At 44.1% G+C, this 20,719-nt stretch overlaps 1 protein-coding gene across 2 annotated transcripts in view; it reads left to right on the top strand.

Annotated features, from left to right (window-relative positions):
- Nucleotides 1-20,719, top strand: part of pkn1a (protein kinase N1a) — a 262,380-nt gene that overhangs the window by 172,744 nt on the left and 68,917 nt on the right. Inside the window, exons 12-14 of one of the 2 annotated variants that reach the window (XM_059639869.1) lie at nucleotides 13,385-13,493; nucleotides 14,796-14,828; nucleotides 16,379-16,452. In XM_059639869.1, the coding sequence (XP_059495852.1) occupies nucleotides 13,385-13,493; nucleotides 14,796-14,828; nucleotides 16,379-16,452 (216 nt within the window). The remainder of the gene's footprint in view (nucleotides 1-13,384; nucleotides 13,494-14,795; nucleotides 14,829-16,378; nucleotides 16,453-20,719) is intronic. The other variant, XM_059639870.1, reaches the window with a different exon arrangement.

Here is a 20,719-nt window from a genome sequence, read left to right as displayed (position 1 = left end):
TTTCTCCTCATCTCATTTTAAGGGATTCCTGCCATGTCAGGAATCGATTTGGCAAACCTTTGCTGCACTCCCTGTATGGTAAGAACATCCTTCCACAGATAAGGAGACCAAAACTGCACACAATATTGCAGGTGTGGTTTCACCAATGTCCTGTATAACTGCAGCAAAAACATCCTTGTTTCGGTACTCAAAGCCACTCGCGATGAAGCCCAACATGCAGTTTGCCTTCTTCACTGCCTGCTGCACGTGCATGTTTACTTGTAGGAGTTAGTGCATGGGGCACCCAAGTCTTATTGAACATTGTGCTTTCTCAATTTACAGTCTATCAAGTAATAATCTGTCTTCCTACTTAAGCTACCAAACTGGATAACTTCATTTTTTAGCCATATTATGCTGCACTTGCCATATATTTGTCCACTCACTCAGCTTGTTCAAATCACACTGCTACATCTCTGCATCTTCCCCCTTTGACCCAGCTTTGTGCCATCTGCAAATTTTAGAATATTACATTTAGTTCCCTGGTCTAAAGCATTAACATATGTTGTGAATAGCTGGGGTCCTAGTACTGATCCCTGCATTACCCCACTAGCCACTGCCTGTCATTCAGACAAAGAACCATTTATTTCTTCTCTTTGTTTTCTGTCTGCTAACTGATTTTCTGACTACCTTAATACACTTAGCCCCAATTCCATGAGCTTTAATTTTACACATTAATCTCTGAAATGGGACTTTGTCAAAAACCTTCAAAAAGTCCAAATAAATCACATCCATTGCCTCCCTCAAATAACACAACTGGTTACATCCTCAAAGAATTCCAGTAGATTTGTCAAGTATGATTTCCTCTTTTAGAACATGCAAGGTAGAACAGTATAGCACAGAAACGGGCTGATGGGCCCACGAAGTTGTGCCAAACATGACGCCAAATGAAACTGAGCTAACACGGTGTAGAGCTGGATGAACACAGCAGGCCAAGCAGCATCAGAGGAGCAAGAAAGCTGACGTTTTGGGCCGAGAACCTTCTTCAGAAATGGGGGAGAGGTGGGGGATTCTGAAATAAATAGGGAGAGAGGGTGACCTGGATAGAAGATGGATAAGGGAGGAGATAGACAGGTCAAAGAAGCGGGTTTGGAGCCAGAGAAGGTGAATGTAGGTGGGGATAGCTCGGTCCAGGGAGGACGGACAGGTCAAGGAGGCGGGATGAGGTTGGTGGGTCGGAGATAGGGGTGCGGCTTGAGGTGGAAGGAATGGATAGGGAGGCAGGGACTAGCTGGGCTGCTTTTGGGATGCGGTTGGGGCAGGGGACATTTTGAAGCTTGTGAAGTCCACATTGATACCCTTGGGCTGCAGGGTTCCCAAGCGAAATATGAGATGCTGTTCCTGCAGCCTTCGGGTGGCAATGCAGGAGGCTGAGGATGGACATGTCATCCAAGGAGTGAGAGGGGGATTTGAAATGGTTCACAACTGGGAGGTGAAGTTGTTTGTTGTGAACTGAACGTAGGTGTTCTGCAAAGTGGTCCCCAAGCCGCCGAGATAACAAAGTGTAGAGCTGGATGAACACAACAGGCCAAGCAGCATCTTAGGAGCACAAAAGCTTACGTTTCGGGCCTAGACCCTTCATCAGAGAAGGGGGATGGGGAGATGGTTCTGAAATAAATAGGGAGAGAGGGGGAGGCAGATCGAAGATGGATAGAGGAGAAGATAGGTGGAGGGGAGAGTATAGATGGGGAGGTAGGGAGGGGATAAGTCAGTCCGGGGAGGGATGAGATTGGTGGGTAGGCCAACGTGGTGGGATGAGGTTAGTGGATAGGAAATGGAGGTGCGGCTTGAGGTGGGAGGAGGGGATAGGTGAGAGGAAGAACAGGTTAGGGAAGCGGGGACGATCTTGACGGCAGTTGGACATGAAGAGGTTGAGGGTAGGAGGCCTGGGGGTGGTGTCCAGGAGGAGGACTTGTGTTGGAGGCGGGTGAAGGGGTCAGTGGAGGGAGGGTTAGGCTCCCGGTTAGAGAAGTAAGTGTGGTGGTGGAGGCGGCAGAAAAACTGCTCGCAGCCCAAACATGACTGGTCTTCAGGACACAGTCGAGCAGTTTCAAGGCCGAAGAGATTACAAGAGAGTTGCAGTGGGAGAGAGATCCTCTGAGGTTTGTCTGGAGGGAGGAGGGTAACTTCTTCAGGTTAGGCATCCCTGGAAGAGGCTTCACAGTGAGGTTAAAATTGTATCAGAGATAAGGTTTCCCCAATGTAGAGGAGGCCACAACAGGAACAGCGGATACAGTATATCACATTGGCAGATGTGCAGGTGAACATCAGTTTGATGTGGAAGGTCTTCTTAGGGCCTGGGATGGGGGTGAGGGGGGAGATGTGGGGACAGGTGTAGCACTTGCTTTGGTTGCAGGGAAAAGTGCCTGGGGTGGTGGGGCTGGAGGAGAGTGTAGAGAGAACAAGGGAGTCAAGGAGAAAGAAAGTGTCTTTGGTAGTGGGGTCAGATTGCAGATGGCGGAAATGTCAGAGGATGATGCGTTGGATTCGGAGGTTGTTACCCACTACCAAGCAAACAACTTGACCTCTCAGTTGTGAACCATTTCACCTCCCCATCCCACTCCTTGGACAAAATGTCCATCCTCAGCCTCCTGCATTGCCACAATGACGCCACCGAAAGCTCATCTCTTACCCACCGACCTCATCCCGCCTCCTTGACCTGTCCCACCTCCCTAGACCGAGCTATCCCCTCTCTGACTCCCCACCTACATTCACCTTCTCTGGCTCCAAACCTGCTTCTTTGACCTGTCTATCTCCTCCCTTGTCCATCTTTGTTCCACTCCCCCTCTCTCCCTATTTATTTCAGAATCCCCCTCTTCTCCCCCATTTCTGAAGGAGGTTCTCGACTCGAAACATCAGCTTTCCTGCTCCTCTGATGCTGCTTGGCCTGCTGTGTTCATCCAGCTCTACACCGTGTTATCTCAGATTCTACAGCATCGGCAGTTCCTACTGTCTCTGCCCAATGAAACTAATCCCTTCTGCCTGCCCTTGGTTCATATCCCTCCATTCCTTGCATATCCATGTGCTTATCTGAAAGTCCCTTATATGCCCTTATCGTACCTGCTTCCACCACCACCTCTGGCAGTGCATTCCAAACTTCTACTGCTCTCTGAGGAAAAAAAAATCTTGCCCCTGATGTCTCCTTTGAATTTTCCCTCTCTCACCTTAATTGCATGCACCTTAGTATTAGACATTTCAACTCTGGGAAAACGATTCTCACTGTCAACCCTATCAAGTTCTTATAATTTTATTGCCTTCTATCAAGTCTCCCCTCAGCCTGCACCACTCAAGATAAAACAATCTGACTTTTTTTCTTGTCTCTCCTTGTAACTCATACCATCTAATCCAGGCAGCATCCTGGTAAAACTCTTGTGCACCCTCTCCTAAGCCTCCATATCCTTGCTGTAATGTGGCAACCAGAATTGAACACAATACTGAAAGTGTGGCCTAAACAGTCTTATAAAGCTGCAGCATGACATCCCAACTCTTGCACCCAGTTCCCTGACCAATAAAGGCAAGCAGGCCATTTGTCTTCTTTACCACCCTATCTACTTGCATGGCCACTTTGAGGAAGCTGTGGACTTGAACCACAAAACCCTTCTCCACATCAGTGTTTGTTCAGAGCCCTGCCGTTAACTGTATACTTTTCCTTAACATTTGTTCTCCTAAGGTGCAGCATCTCGTACGTACCCAGATTAAACTCCATTTCCCCATTTCTCCACTCATAACTGATTTATATCGTGCTGTATCCTTTGACGACATCCTACACTATCCACAATTCCACATCATTTATATATATCATGAACAGCAGAGGTCCTAGTACAGATCCCTGTGGAATGCCACCATTCACCGACCCCCAGACAGAAAAACACTTTCCACCACCACACTCTGCCTTCCATGGACAAGCTAATTCTGAATCCAAATGGCCATGTCACCATGGATACCATGCATCATAATATCTTGGATGAGTCTACCGTGAGGGACCTAGTTGAAAGCCTTACTAAAATCCATGTAAACAACATCTACTGCTTCACCCTCATCAATCATCTTTGTTGCCTCCTTGAAAATTTTAATCAGGTTAGTGAGACATGACCTGCCCTGCACAAAGCCATGCTCACTGCCCCTAACTAGGCCACGCTTTTCCAAATGTGCGTAAATCCTATACTTTAGAATTCTGTCCAATAGCTTCCTAACCACAAGCATCAGACTCATCGGTTTCCTGGATTATCCCTATTTCCCATCTTAACTATCCCATCTTAGAACAACATTAGCTATTCGCCAGTCCTTTAGGACCTGTCCAGTGACTAGTTTACAAAATACCATGCAAGGACTGTCCCAAACATTACATCAGACTGACAGGAAGGAAATTAGCCATCAGAATACATGAACATCAGCAGCAAAACAACACACACACTTTCTCTAACATCAGTATACCCAAACATGGAAGGCTGTCAGTTTAACTGGGGCAATGTAACTATAGTAGCCCAAGCCAAATATAGACACACACACACACACACACAGGAAGTCCTAAAGGCATGGTTCTCAACCTGTAATGCTGTCAACAAACATGTAGATTTGCACCCCATATTACAAACCTATACAGAACAGAACCAGAAATAACACAACTCACCACAGCAGACCAGACAGGATAAATTCCAAGCGGAATGGAATAACATTGTTTCATTGGAGGCTTCATTGATGATATTCCCTAGCATGGCGATGAAACATCTGAACGAAAACAAACCAGCTCTGCGAGCAAGTCAACAACCTCACCCACAACCCAGCTACAAAACTTTGCAAAAACCTCAAAAATGTTACAGTCAGTTTTTATGTTCTGTGCAAACTTACAGTCATATGTTATTTTGCCATAATTAATCAATTTCGTGGCCCTTCTTTGCTGACTTCTAAACTATTCCCAGTCCTCAGTTGTTTCTTCCTCCCAATTTGTATGCATCTTCTTTTTTTGCATCTGATTCTATCTGTAACTTCCCTTGTAGGCCATGGTTTGGCTGCTGTTCTCTTTGCAATTTCGTGTCAAATAGTAATAAACAACTTTTATAGTTCACCCATTCGCTGTTTGAATGTTTGTCATTGCCTATCCACTGTCACCCCTTTCCGTAATATTTCCCAATCTGTCATAGCCAACTCATGCCTCAGATCATTGTAGTTTACCCAAGACCCTAGTCTCAGAATAATCTACTCACTCGCTATTTTGATGAAGAGTTCTGTCAGATGGTTGCTTATCCACAAGGGCCTCTCTCAAATACTTTAGCCAATCTAAGATGCTCCTCTACAGCATGCATCTCTGATTTCCTATTTGATACTATTCCTAATATCATCAGCCTTTCAGTCCGTACTTCCATTTCTCCATCTCCACTTTCTGGAACAGACTGTCTACTAATGCCTACTATAGCGCAACATCGAGGGCTGAAGGCCCTGTTCTGCACTGCATTGTTCTATAGGCCCACTAATTCCCACAGTTAGTTCGATCCCATTTATTCCCATCCTGCTTCCTGTAAAAACCGTATTCTGATCTCAAAGTTTCCCTTTCTCTGTCTCATTGGTCCAATAATGTTTCCCTTCATACCAAACCTTCAAAACTGTGTTGTGTTTTCTTCAATCAAGGATCCCCTGACCAGCCCATCATGATTAACATGGCCCGCAAAGGTGACCCCATGCTCTTAACCATTCCTTTACCTCCAAGAGCATTCACAGAGCTCTCCATATCCTCTGTTTTGAAATTGTTATTGTGCCATCGGTGCCACCTCCAGTCCCAGCACCAGACTTGTCATTCTGCCCCCCAACCTTTGAACAATATGAAAGAACCATTCTATCTAAAACATCTTGGTTCATTCCTTAGTCAACCGATCCTTTTCTTGTGCATATTCCCATGTGAGTGCAGGAGATACAGCACTTGTCTTTCCAACCTTCCCGTTCCCATTATCGAGGGCTGTAGATATATCTTCCAGGTTATATAGTGACATATTTTTTCCGGTTTAGTCTTCTGTCCTTGCTAATTATGAACACCTCTGTGTTGGTGACACCAAATGCATATTGGCAGCTACTCTGCCAAAGAAACCTGCAGATGGCGAGATTTACCTTAAGCATTGCCCCCCAGAGCTTCTATCCTTGATTTCCTACATTATTCAAGTAAGTTCAAATGAGCTTCAGGAGGAACATTTTTCTTCTAACATTGTCTCAGCCTGCTGGCCTCAGCATTAAATCTAATAGTTTTCAATCTTTCCTGCTGCTCCCTTTTTTTTCAAGCATGGGTGCTGGTAATGGACAATGGGTAACAAAACCACTAGGTGTGGAAGATGCATCAGCTGCTGTTTGGGTTGTTCGTAGGCAGATGGGTCGTTCACAGCCCTGGCATCCTCCTATCTTTCTGTATAGTCTTCCTGGGCCATGGAGACTACTCTTTATTAACAGAATTTCCATGCTAATAATATCTGCTAGAACTATTTAAACTTTTGCTGGACTCATTTATTATCCCCATTGTCACTTGTACCAGCGGCCCATTTGACAATTAATTACTTCTATTCTCGATCGTCTCCTTGCTGCTCTTTTTGCTGGCTCTTCATCTCTTTATGTCTCCCAGATCTAAGGAAAGTCTGTCAACCTGGAGCATTAACTTTGCCATCCCCTGTCTCTTCACAGACACTGCTAGACCTGCTAAGTCTTTCCAACATTTTCTTTCGTGAAAATGAATATACTTCCTTCATTTGTTGTGCAGAACATGTTAAAAATGTAATAGTGAGGTTGTGTGACAATCCAGTAATTTCTCTGTAGCCTATTTACTTTTTAGCAGTTTGCTGTGCACAGCAGAAAATAATAAATAACTGTTCATTCTGGACCAGAAAAGGTCTTTTCCTCGTCATGTAAGTGTCTGATGGGAGTATATAAAATTATGTGGGGCATGGATAAAGTGGATAGTTGAAAACTCTTTTCCAGGGTGGAAATGTCAAATACTTGAGGACATAGGTTTAAGGTGAGAGGTGATATTTTTAAAAGAAGCGTGTGAGGAAAGATTTTTTTACACGAAGGGTAGTATGTGCCTGGGATGTGCTGCCAGGGGAAGAAGCAGCTATATTAATAAAGTTTAAGAGGCGCGCACGAACAGATGGACAATGGAGGGATAGAGGGTGTGTGCAGCCAGATGGGATCATTTAAAATAGCATCATTGTTAGCACAGGCATGAAGGACCGAAGGGTCTGTTCCTGTGCTATACCGTTGTATCCCTATTAAACTGAAGTTCAGCTAATACACTAAGGAATGAGCAGTGTTAGTGTATTTATCGCAGCAAAATGACATTTGAATTCTTGTTGGGTTGCTTACAGATTTCAGACAGTATATGAGAAACCTGCAGTCTGCCTGACCAGATCCCAAAATGTGAGAGTGAATATTTGTTTTTTTGCCACCAACTTAGTTTGCTGTTTGCCTCACAGCCCCTTATGCTGTCAATTTTGATAAATTCACTTCACCCACCTGTCCCTCATCTTTTTTTAAAATTATATTTGTTCACGGGCATTGCTGACTAGGACAGCATTTATTGCCCATTGCCATTCACCCAGAAGGTGGTTAAGAGTCAACTACATTGCTGTGGATCTGCAGCTACATGTAGGCCAGACCAGTTAAGGATGGCAGAGGACATTAGTGAACCAGATGGGTTTTTGCAACAATCAAAAGTGGTAAAGTGTAAAGTAGCTACCTATAACTGCACTTTTCCACATGTGTGTTTAACCTCTGTTCCCTGACATTTTGTTGTGGCTGCAATTTTTCTTTGCTTTTAAAAAGATGGGAAAACTGGATCATTCTCCCATTTGAGTTCAAATTAAGTGATCTAGACTCCTGAGCTTCTCTCTGCACCTCCACTCCCAGATGTTTGAAAAACATAGTATGAGAATAATACATCCTAAGTTTGTTGATGATACAAACCTAGGTAAGAAGGTAAGCTTTGAGGAGGAGGTAGAGTTTTTTTTAAAGAAATATGGCGATAAAATGTTGGCCCAGCCATTGATGCCTACCTCGAATGAATGAATGAAAAAAAGCATGTTAAGTAAGTGGGCAAGGGGATGACAAGTGGAGTACAATATGGAGAAATATGAGGTTATTTCCCTTGGTAGGAAGCAGAGGGAAACTATCAATGCCAGTGATCAGAGGGATTTGGGTGCCCTGTACACAGGTCACACAACATTCATGTGTTGGTACAGGAAGGAGTTGGAAGGGATGGATATTAGCCTTCATTTCAAGGGGCTAGAGTATAAGAGTAAGGAAATCTTCCTGCAATTGAGCAAGATTTTGGTGAGTCCCCCTGATTATTAGTCTTGTGTGAAAAAGTTATAGTTGCCTTGGAGGAGAGCACAACAAAGGTGTACTGCATTGATTTCTGGGCAGAGAGTGTTATCATATGAGAGACTGCACAGATTTTGCATATACTGTCCAAAGTTTAGAAGAACGAAAGTTGATTTCATTTGACACGTTAGGTCTTGAAAGATGCTTTCTCCTGTCCGTAGAGTCTAAAACCAGGAGACATAAAATCACCTCATGGTGGTGGCATTTCAGACTGAGATGAGGAGGAATGTTTTCATTCTTGTAAATCTTTGTGAATTCCCAGTCCCAGAGAACAATGGCTGTTTTAAACATTAAGTATTTTGAGATTAACATTAGTAGATTTTGACCTCTTAAGGGAATTGAGTGATTATGGGATCAAGTGGGGAAATGGATTTGAGATCCAGGATCATTCATGATCCTACAAAAATGAGAACAGCTTCAATAGTTGGACTGCCTATTCCTGCTGTTTTTTATGTTTGGTTACTACTTTCTCCACTGCCTCCAATGAGTTGATATCATTGATGTAGTTTAGTACATAAAGCCCTGTTCTCCAAGTGTGGCTATACCACGTCCCAAAATTGCACCATTTAACATTTCAGTCGTATCAATACCCTGTAAAATGGGCCCTGTTTGCTCTTCACTAGCTCAAATTCTCTTTACTGCCTTATTAATTGGGCAGTTGAGGTGAAGCCTTTTCCGTGTGTAGTGTTTTATACTTGATTCCAGAATTATCCTTTCTCCTTCATAAATACAGCATGTACAGCTGTATAAATGCCTTCTCACTAACTGGTTCAGAACATGAAAGTTAACTTTCTTGCCATTTAGTTTCTTCATTTAAATTATAACTCTTCATATTGCCCTTGCAACACCTCCAGCTTTCTAATTTTTGTGTTATTAGTTGATAAGGTGGTGCTAAAAGTATATTCTTTTCATTTTTGTTCAGTTCATGAGATGTGGGCATTGCTAATAGGCATTTATTGCCCATCTCTAATTGTCCTATAGCAGGCTGCCTTCCTGAATTAGTGTAATGATGTGCCATAGGTAGGCCACCACACAGTGAGGAAGGGGGACTAAAATTTTGACCCAGCGACACCGAAGGAATGGTGATATATTTCCAAGTTGGGATGGTGAATGGCTTGGAGAGGAACTTGCAAGTGCTGGTGTTTTCTTGCAACTGCTGCCCTTGTCCTTCTGGACGGTAGTGGTTCTGGATTTGGAAGGTTTAAGGAGCCTTGGTAAACTTTTGCGGTATATTTTATGGATGGTGAGTATCAGTGGAAGTGCTTGTTGAAGGTGCTCCATTGGGTTAATCATTAGAGAAATAAAATATGAAAACAAAGAGATCATTCTTGAAGTTTCTAAATTTCTGGATTATAGTGGGTAATTCTGAGCATCACATTTCAAGAAGGCAGCAAAAGACTTTCAAGTGGTTCGTGAGATGGTTCACCAGGATGTCACAGGGATGAAGACTACAATCCTTTAAGAGTTGCTGCAAAATTGCAACAGTTCTGTTGGATAAGAGAACGTAAAGACTGACCAAATAAGCTGTTTTCAAGGTGGTGAGGTTTTGGTCTTGTATTGAGAGACAATGAGACCCTCTGGTGAGTGGGTCAGATACCAGAGATCAGAAATTTAACATTATAGACGTCATTAAAGGAGAAATGAGAAATTTTTTGTCACCCAGAGATGATGGGAACTTAAATTCTGCACTTTAAAAAGATGATGGAAGCTGAATCCATAAATAATTTACAAATATTAAGAAGTTAGACATGTATCTGAAGATGAGAAACTTAGTGTTATAGATACAATGTGCGATTGAGCTTGGCTGCATTTCAAAAGTATTAGCACAAACACAGCGGGCTGAATGGTGGCTTCCTGCGTTTGAGTTTTCTGTAATTCAGAGCCATGGCCGTAGAATTCATAGAACTTCTTAGAATCCCTACAGTGTGGAAACAGGCCCTTTGACCCAACAAGTCCACACTGACCCTGACAGCATCCCATCACCCTGTACCTCACCTAATCTACACATGGCTGAACACTAGGGGCAATTTAGCATGCCAATCCGCCTAGCCTGCACATCTTTGGACTGTGGGAGGAAACCGGAGCACCTGGAGGAAACCCTCACAGACACAGGGAGAATGCCTGTGTGGAGTTTGCACAGTTGCCCAAGGATGGAATCGAACCCAGCTGGCATTGTGAGGCAGCAGTGCTAACCACTGAGCCAGCATGCCGCATAAACAGCATGGAAGCAGACCATTGAGTCTAGTTCATTCATGCCGACCAGATATCCTAAATGAACCTAGTCCAATTTACCAGCATTTGGCCCATATCCCTCTAAACCCTTCCTGTACATGTATCCATCCAAATGCCTTTTAAATGTTGTAATTGTATTAGGCTCCACCACTTTCTCTGGCAGCTCATTCCATCCTTCACCACCCTCTGCGTGAAAAGGTTGCCCTTTAGGTCCCTTTTAAATCTTTTCCCTCTCACTTTAAACCTATGTCCTCTAGTTTTGGATTCTCCTACTCTAGGGACAAGACTACTCACCTTATCCATGACTCTTATGATTTTATAAACCTGTATTAGGTCATCCTTTAGCCTTCAATGCTCCAGGGAAAATAGCCCCAGCCTATTCAGCCTCTCCCTGTAGCTCAAACCCTCCAACACTGGCAACAACCTTGTAAATCTCTTCTGCACCCTTTCAAGTTTAAGAATATCTCTACTATAGCTGGGAGACCAGAACTGAATGCAGTATTCCAAAAGATCATAACATAAAATGGTGATACTAGCAAAGGACATAATTATGATTAAAGATAGATTAATAAATTCTGGAAAAGCTCATTTTGAGGGACTGAAATTAAAACCTGGGAAAATTAATTGAGCAACAATATCATCAAAAAGTGTTGTCAAACAATATTGGAAACATTTAAGATGGTGTTCAGAGCCCAGAAAGTAAACATTCCACTAAAATAAAAGAACTGCCTAAATCAATTGCAATTTTTTTTGGACAGTAGACATAATTTTTTTCAGAAGCGTACCACGTTCATTTGGTGATGCTGGCAAATTGCTTATTATTCTTCAAAATATGGGGTCACAGTGTGATGCTAGCAGATGACATGAAGCCCGTTTGATAAGGTTCACTGCATTAAAAGGTTTTAATTCAATGGTGTGATAATAGTTAGTTTCCTGTTCATTGGTAGAAGTTTAACTTAAAACCCGGCCCTAATTACTAGTCCAGTTACTGTGGTTGTGTGTTCCTACTTTGCCAGTCAAAGGTGTTGATTTCCTGCCTAGAAACATATAACATACCATTGTCTCCAGGTCTTTGAAAAGTGCTTGTTGAGGTGTTGAAACTGAAATTGTACTAGAAAAGCTAAGTAATTCAAAAGAATCTAACATTGTCTATACACCTACCGCATAACTAATTTTCCAGTAAAATGTCCAAAGAACAAGAAACTGACTGCTCATTGTAAAGAGACATTGAAGCTTTGTCTGGAATGCAAAAGTTAATGGTACTTGGAGGTGATTTAAAATTGTTTGAATTGAAAATGTTGAAACATTCTGAACAAGATGAGGCATGGCAGATGGTGGGAAGACTGCTGCATTCTCTGATAAAATTGTCTCCTCTTTACAAAGGAATGTTTGATTCTTTGTCCAGAATTTTCAAAAGCATCGGGACTTGTTTAAAGAAAAACTTTAATGAATTTCTCAATGTCTTGGAAAAGGTGCAGTATGATTAAAGTCTGAGAATATGGGGTCAGGGATAAGTGATAGAATGGATTTCTAAAATAAAACAAAGAACTAAGTGCAAGAGATCTGAAACAAAAGTAGAAATTGCTAGAGAAGCTCAACAGGTCTAGCAGCATCAATGGGGAGAAAGCAGACTTAAAGATTTGAGTCTGGCGACTCTTCATCAGTGATGGATAGCTAGCTGTCTTCAGTGTGGAAAACAGTTATTCTGTGTTTCAGAAGGGACTGCTCAGTTCACAACTTTTATTAATGATGTGGATGTTGAAATCAAAATACCATTTCCAAATTTGCAGATGACACCAATATTGGGGTGGTGGTGGATGCATGTTGGAGAGGGGCATGCGTGCCGAATTCTGAGAAGAAATGCAACATCTTGTAATTTAGTTTTAATAAATTGCAGAATTGACAAGTAATAGTCAAAATAAACAAGTAAATGAAGTTAGCACATTTTGCTGGGAATAATAAAGAGATGAATTTGTAATATACAAGTTTGGTCGAGTAAAAGAACAAGGACTGTAGGTTGTGTCAATCACTAAATGTTGCAAGGCCTTAACAAAATCTCATTAAAGTTTTATTTCTGGAGGGATAGATTTGAAAAGTAGGGAAAGTAGCTAAACCTGTATCAAACCTTGGTGAGAACACTTTTATACTGCACACAGTTCTTGTCGCATATAAAGAATATGGAGAAACTGGGGAGGGTACAGAGAGGATTTACAAGAATGATAACAGAAGTGCGAAGCGTACATGTCAAGGCAGGGTTGACAAGCTGGTTCTCCTTTTGAATAAAATGTTTAATAAAGGTCTTTAAAAATGTGAAAATTTTGATAGTGTATGCAGAGTGTATGTTTCCTTTTGGTGAAGAGCTTAACTAAAGACCATCAGCGTAAGGTGGTTACCAAGAAATCTAGAGTGGAATTTAGAAAGTGGTGCTTTTGCAAAGAGTGGTGAGGATGTAGGATCTGCTCCTTCAGGCATCGAGGCAAGCATACGTGAGAGAACAGAGCATACATTGATTAGGTTACATTGATAGATTGAGCAAGGACGGATGAGAGCAGGTTCAAGTGTAATATAAACACTTGCCAGGACTGTTCTGGTGGAATGGCCTATTTGTATGCCATTTATCCCGCGTAACCCAATAAGTGTAAACGAACTGGCCTGTTGGAGAGCAAACACAGCCATGATCGGCTGAATGGCTGCCTACTGAGAGAGCATAAATAAGAGTTGAATGGATCTCTACATACTGATAGAGCTTGTGTACTTTCAGAGACTTGTCATTTGAAAAATTGTCCTTTGATGTCGATGAGCCTTCAAGCACACCTCGAAAGGCTTCATTGGAGTCAAGGAGCAGTCCCAATGGTGATAAGACAATGCAGGTTAGAAGCTATTATGTTTTTGTATAAACTTATTTGAGAAAAATGTTGTTTGCTTATGAATTGATACAGTTACTGAGTTTGGCCTACTGTGGCTCATTGATGAAATCATCAACCACGCCCTGTTATCTTCAAATATACTTGGAGTCATCGTCCACATTAAATTGTTTGTAAATATGAGGTCGCAGCCAAAACTCTGCCCAGAATAACTCTCTTTCATGGGATTCTGGACATCACCATCAAAGCCCACCATTATTGCTGGCTGCTAAATTCCCTTGAATGGATGGCTTGCTTGGCTATTTCAGAAGTCAATTAAGAGTCAACCACATTTTCATAGAATCCTTACAATGTGGAAACAGGCCCTTTGGCCCAACAAGTCCACACTAACTCTTGGAGCATCCCACCCAGACCCATCCCCCTATAACCCACCTAAGCTACATGTTCCTGAACACTACGGGCAATTTATCATTGCCAATCTAACTAACCTGCACATCTTTGGACCATGGGTGGAAACCGGAGCACCCGGAGGAAACCCACACGGACTTGGGGAGAATGTGCAAACTCCACACAGATAGTTGCCCAAGGGTGGAATTGAACCCGGGGTCCGTGGCGCTGTGAGGCAGCTGTGCGAACCACTGAGCCACAGTGCTGCCCTTCTGTGGGTCTGGAGTAATGTGTAGGCCTAATCGGGTAAGGATGGCAAATTTCTTTCGTTAAACGACTAGTTCAGCGGCTGCCTCCTATTTCTCATCTACAACTTGTCCTTTGGCAATATCATTCAAATCACCACATTAGTTTTTATATCTCTGCTAACCCTGTCCAGCACACTAATCTAATCAACTCCTCTATTGTTGGTAAGCCATCAGATCGCTAATCTATAGTTGGATAAGCAGAAATTTTGTATTGGTAAGACCATTGTCTTTGGTACTCACTGGGGAGCCAGTACATAATTGGTAAAAGCCTATTATTGTGCAAAAAGGACAAGAGTGGGTACTTTAAAACTTGGGTCTGCACAACACTTTGCTCCTTTTTCAGGCTTTTAAAATGCAAATATCTTGGCGTCGAATTACAGCTTGATTTACCTCACTGTCTCCTGTTCCTTTTAACCTTTACTGCACCACAAGCCTTTCATATTGGTTTCCAAATGAAAACGTAATTCTGCGACGACTGAGGTTTTTGGAAGGCCTTTTGGTATGACAAAACAGGAATAATTGTGAATGTGACTATTAATGTTTTTGTGGTTCCAGAGAAGATGTTGCACATCTATACATTTTTTTTGTATCTCACACATACTCTCCAATGTAGTCTGTCGTACTGCAGTGTTACAGACAACTCCAGGTATGGGATACACCGTTGCAGTTTGCATGGGTATAAAACTGTAGTCCCACTTCAGTTAGTGCAGGGCTATGTTATTGGCAGCTGTGTAATATTGTTTTTTCATTGTTTTATAGCTTTTGTTCATTTGTGTGTTATTTGTCTTGGCAAATTAGTTCCAGCATGGGTTGTATCTTTCTTTTTGTGGCTGGGGTCATTTGCTATCTTCGCTTTAGTTGCATCAAACAATTGATGTACTGATACTGCCTGCCCTGTGAATGCCTTTCGAGGTTTTACTGTCTTTTATTTTCTGGGAATTATAGCTGAATGGTGCTTCTCCTTCAGTCCCTTTTTGTACCTTTTAAAGGCAGACGCCTTGCCCTTCTGTCCCTTCCTTTATCTGCAGATGTGGGACAGGCATCTTTACAATTCCCTTCAAATACCTGTGTCCCTTCCTTCCTTCCCTTCCTACTGTCCCTTCTTACAGGGGGCTTTTGATTAATCATCTTCAGGACTGTGTGTGGTGCTCTCTAAATTATCATAGTCCTGATTCTGCTATTAAGTAAGTCTGAGAGTGCTTGGACCAGATAACACTGTTTTATCCAGCACCTTTTACTGCTCACCAGACTTGAATAGGACTGTCCTATTTGATTGGACAAACTGCACCTGTGTTCTCTAGAGTTTCACAGAATGAGAGGCAATCTCATTGAAACCTACAAAATGCTTAAAACAGGGTAGATGTTTCTTGGAGCTTAATCTAGAAAACGAGAGAAAATTTCAAATTAAGGGGGTTGTCACTTGGAGCTGAGATTCATTTTTTTTTACTCAGAGGGTTGTGAGTCTTTGGAATTCTTACCCTAAAGGGTTATGAAAATTCTGTGTGGAGAAAAAGGCTTTGAAATGGGTATTTAGCAATGATCGTGTTGTGTGCGAGAGCAGATGTGACTGGCTGAATGGCCTAATCTAATGCTCCTGTGAATCTTCAAAGTTTTACACTTTGTTTTACACGTTGTTTACCAATTTTATCCAAAATGGCTGAGGTCAGCTTATTCGCTTTTGGTAGGTGCTGGATCACTTTAGTCTCTTGAGATTCTTTCTTAGTCATTGGGGTGTCTGATGTATGGGAACTGGGCTGCCTCCAAGCCAAGAACCTAAGCTCCTGAGAAGATGACACATGTAGAGTTTTTCTCTCAATAGATGGTAGTCCTGGAAGGCATACACTCCACCCTCTAACCTCTGCACATATGTCAGCAGCTTGTCAAGTTCTTTTTCTATAAAGATTATTGCCTTGCAGATGTAAGCTTTTCTGTTTAAAGAGAGGCAAATAAATTTGTTAATGTATATCATTTCCGTGTTTAATTAAACTCTGGTGCATGTTAATTGGGGGCTCACCCCTGTCCATGTTGATAGGAGCAGACTGAACAAGGGTTTGTTGGTTGGAGACTCACTTTACGTAATTTGTGTGTTTCTACCTAAAAGCAGGTAAGTTTATAGCTCTGTTCTGTTTTCCGATCATGGCTGTGTTTTTCTCTAGCCCAGTTGCTCTTATTCCTTATATTTCCCTTTTTTTTCAGACTGATGTCATTCATCCAGTTTCTCCAGTAAAGCAAATTTCATCCACATCTGAATCAGATGGTAATCGGCAAAGGTATGTTTGCTTCAGAGTACCTTTGGGTCAATCCCAGGAAAAGGGCCTTTCTCAGTTATTTGTGAAACGTGTGTGTTTTGGGAAGGATGGTGTTTCTTGTGGTTTTCTGATTGTCTTGAGGAGTGAGGTTGGGCTCATGTGGAGAGCAGGCAACAGTTTGAAAAACTGTCACAGAGATAGTAGAAACTGCCGATGCCGGAGAATCTGAGATAACACGGTGTGAACTGGATGAACACAGCGGGCCAAGCAGCATCAGAAGAGCAGGAAAGCTTGACGTTTCGGGTTGGGACCCTTCTTCAGAAATGGGGCAGGGGAAGGGGAAGACAGGTCAAAGAGGCGGGGTTAGAGCCAGTGAAGGTGAATGTAGGGGGAGTTAGGGGTGATAGGTCAGTCCAGGGAGGACAGACAGGTCAGGGGGTGGGATGAGGTTAGTGGGTAGGGGATGGGGGTGGGGCTTGAGGTGGGAGGAATGGTTAGGGAGGCGGGGACTAGCTGGGCTGGTTTTGGGATGCAGTGGAGGGACGGGAGATTTTGAAGCTTGTGAAATCCATATTGATACCCTTGGGCTGTAGAGTTCCCAAGCGAGATATGAGATGCTGTTCCTGCATCTTTCGGGTGGCGTCATTGTGGCACTGCAGGAGGCCCATGTCATCTAAGGAGTGGGGAGGGAAATTGAAATGGTTCGCGAGTGGGAAGTGTAGTTGTTTGTTGCGAACAGAGCGTAGGTGTTCCGCAAAACGGTCCCCAAGCCTCCATTTTGCTTCCCCGATGTAGATGAAGCCACAGCATGAACAGCGAATACCGGTTCGTTGCCAAGCACTAAATCCAGATTGGCCTGTCCTCGTGTTGATCTATCTATATACTGTGTCAAGATTCCTTCTTGAATGCACTGGACAAAATCTGCTGCATCTAAACTACTACAAGTAGAATGTTTCCAATCACTATTTGGAAAGTTGAAGTCAACCTTGACTACAACCCTGTGACTTCTGCACCTTTCCAGTATCTGCCTCCCAATCTGCTCCTTTACTTCTCTGCAACTATTAGGGGGCCTGTAAAAAGCCCCCAACAAAGTGACTGAGATAATGGGAACTGCAGATGCTGGAGATTCCAAGATAATAAAATGTGAGGCTGGATGAACACTGCAGGCCAAGCAGCATCTCAGGAGCACAAAAGCTGACGTTTCGGGCCTAGACCCTTCATCAGAGAGGGGGATGGGGGGAGGGAACTGGAATAAATAGGGAGAGAGGGGGAGGCGGACCGAAGATGGAGAGTAAAGAAGATAGGTGGAGAGAGTGTAGGTGGGGAGGTAGGGAGGGGATAGGTCAGTCCAGGGAAGACGGACAGGTCAAGGAGGTGGGATGAGGTTAGTAGGTAGCTGGGGGTGCGGCTTGGGGTGGGAGGAAGGGATGGGTGAGAGGAAGAACCGGTTAGGGAGGCAGAGACAGGTTGGACTGGTTTTGGGATGCAGTGGGTGGAGGGGAAGAGCTGGGCTGGTTGTGTGGTGCAGTGGGGGGAGGGGATGAACTGGGCTGGTTTAGGGATGCAGTAGGGGAAGGGGAGATTTTGAAACTGGTGAAGTCCACATTGATACCATATGGCTGCAGGGTTCCCAGGCGGAATATGAGTTGCTGTTCCTGCAACCTTCGGGTGGCATCATTGTGGCAGTGCAGGAGGCCCATGATGGACATGTCATCAAGAGAATGGGAGGGGGAGTGGAAATGGTTTGCGACTGGGAGGTGCAGTTGTTTGTTGCGAACTGAGCTGAGGTGTTCTGCAAAGCGGTCCCCAAGCCTCCGCTTGGTTTCCCCAATGTAGAGGAAGCCGCACCGGGTACAGTGGATGCAGTATACCACATTGGCAGATGTGCAGGTGAACCTCTGCTTAATGTCTACATTGGGGAAACCAAGCGGAGGCTTGGGGACCGCTTTGCATGCCAATGTGGTATACTGCATCCACTGTACCCGGTGCGGCTTCCTCTACATTGGGGAAACCAAGCGGAGGCTTGGGGACCGCTTTGCAGAACACCTCCGCTCAGTTCGCAACAAACAACTGCACCTCCCAGTCGCAAACCATTTCCACTCCCCCTCCCATTCTCTTGATGACATGTCCATCATGGGCCTCCTGCACTGCCACAATGATGCCACCCGAAGGTTGCAGGAACAGCAACTCATATTCCGCCTGGGAACCCTGCAGCCATATGGTATCAATGTGGACTTCACCAGTTTCAAAATCTCCCCTTACCCTACTGCATCCCTAAACCAGCCCAGTTCATCCCCTCCCCCCACTGCACCACACAACCAGCCCAGCTCTTCCCCCCCACCCACTGCATCCCAAAACCAGTCCAGCCTGTCTCTGCCTCCCTAACCGGTTCTTCCTCTCACCCATCCCTTCCTCCCACCCCAAGCCGCACCCCCAGCTACCTACTAACCTCATCCCACCTCCTTGACCTGTCCGTCTTCCCTGGACTGACCTATCCCCTCCCTACCTCCCCACCTACACTCTCTCCACCTATCTTCTTTACTCTCCATCTTCGGTCCGCCTCCCCCTCTCTCCCTATTTATTCCAGTTCCCTCCCCCCATCCCCCTCTCTGATGAAGGGTCTAGGCCCGAAACGTCAGCTTTTGTGCTCCTGAGATGCTGCTTGGCCTGCTGTGTTCATCCAGCCTCACATTTTATTACCCAACAAAGTGACTACTCTTTTCTTGTTCCTGACCTCAATCCAAACTGACTCTATAGACATATCATTCTCGAACTGCCTATCAGTAGCTGCTATACTTGCCCTGACGAGCAATGCCATTCCCCCACCTCTTTTTCCATCCTCCCTCTTTCTTTTAAAGCATCTAAATCCCTGAAATTCCAAAAACTATTCCTCTCCCTGAGTTACCCAAGTTTCTGTAATGGCCACATCATCGTAGTTCCAAGTACTGACCTATGCTATAAGTTCATCCGCTTTATTTCTGATACTTCTTGCATTGAAGTGTACACACCTCAAACCATCTGTTTCTGCAATTATGCTCCATCGACCGCATTTCTTTATAAACCACCTCACTCCCTGTTTTGTCTGTTGGAAGGCTGAATACCTCATCCTCTGAATTATAAATCCGGTTCCCCACCCCCTGCCAAACTAGTCTAAACCATCCCGTATAGCTCAAGCAAACCTCCCTCCCAGGATATTTGTGCCCTTCCAGTTCAGGTGCAACTCGCCCTTACTGTACAGGTCCTACTTTCCCCCGAATGTGCTCTGAGTATCCACATAATGAAAGTCCTTCCTCCTATGCCAGCCCTGTAGCCATGTGTTTAGCTGCACTCTCCCCCTATTTCTTACAACATTATCACTTGGCACTGGTAGTAACCCAGAGATAACTACCCTGTTTGTCCTAGACTTCAGTTTCCAACCTAACTCCCTGTACTCGTTTTTCACATTCTCAGTCCTTTTTCTACCTACGTTATTGGTACCGATGTGTACCATGACTGCTGGTTGCTCACCCTCCCCTTAAGGATCTTGAAGACACGATCTGAGACATCAGGGACCCTGACACCCGGGAGGCAACATACCATCCTTTCATCTTGTTCGCATCCACAGAACTGCCTGTCTGTACCTCTTACGATCGAATCCCCCACTACAACTGCTCTCCTATTCTCCCCCCACTTCCCTTTTTTGCCATAGGGTCAGGCTCAGTGCCAGAGATCTGTCTGCTATGGCCTGGTAGTCATCTCCCCCAACAGTATCCAAAACGGTATACTTAATATTGAGGGGAACAGCCATAGGGGATCCCTGCACTGTCTGCCTATTCCCTTTCCCCTTCCACACAGTTACTCAGCTACCTTCTTCCTGTACCTTGGGTGTGACCATCTCCCTGTAATTCCTCTCTATCACCCCCTCGGCCTCCTGAATGATCTGGAGTTCATCCAGCTCCAGCTCCAGTTCCCTAACACAGTTTTTGAGGAGCTGGAGTTGAGTGCACCTCTCGCAGGTGAAGTCAGAGGGAACACCCGCAGTGACCCTTATCTCCCACATACTGCAAGAGGAGCATGCAACTGCCCTAGCTTCCGATGCCCTCTACTCTGTTTGACAGCTAAGCAATTCCACAAGATCAAATCTGAGCTTTGCAGTTCTGCCATGTCCAGTCAAGAATAGTGGTGGACACTTGACAGCTCACTGAAGAAGAAAGCTGCATAAAAATCCCATCCTCAGTAATGGGGGAGCCCAGCACAGCAGGACATTAGATGAGGCATTCAATGGTATTACCATCGCTGACTCCGTCAC

Source organism: Stegostoma tigrinum, chromosome 35 (assembly GCF_030684315.1).
Source record: "Stegostoma tigrinum isolate sSteTig4 chromosome 35, sSteTig4.hap1, whole genome shotgun sequence".
NCBI lineage: Eukaryota > Metazoa > Chordata > Chondrichthyes > Orectolobiformes > Stegostomatidae > Stegostoma > Stegostoma tigrinum.
Note: the sequence above shows the minus strand (reverse complement) of the source record. Positions and strands in the feature narration are given on the sequence as shown.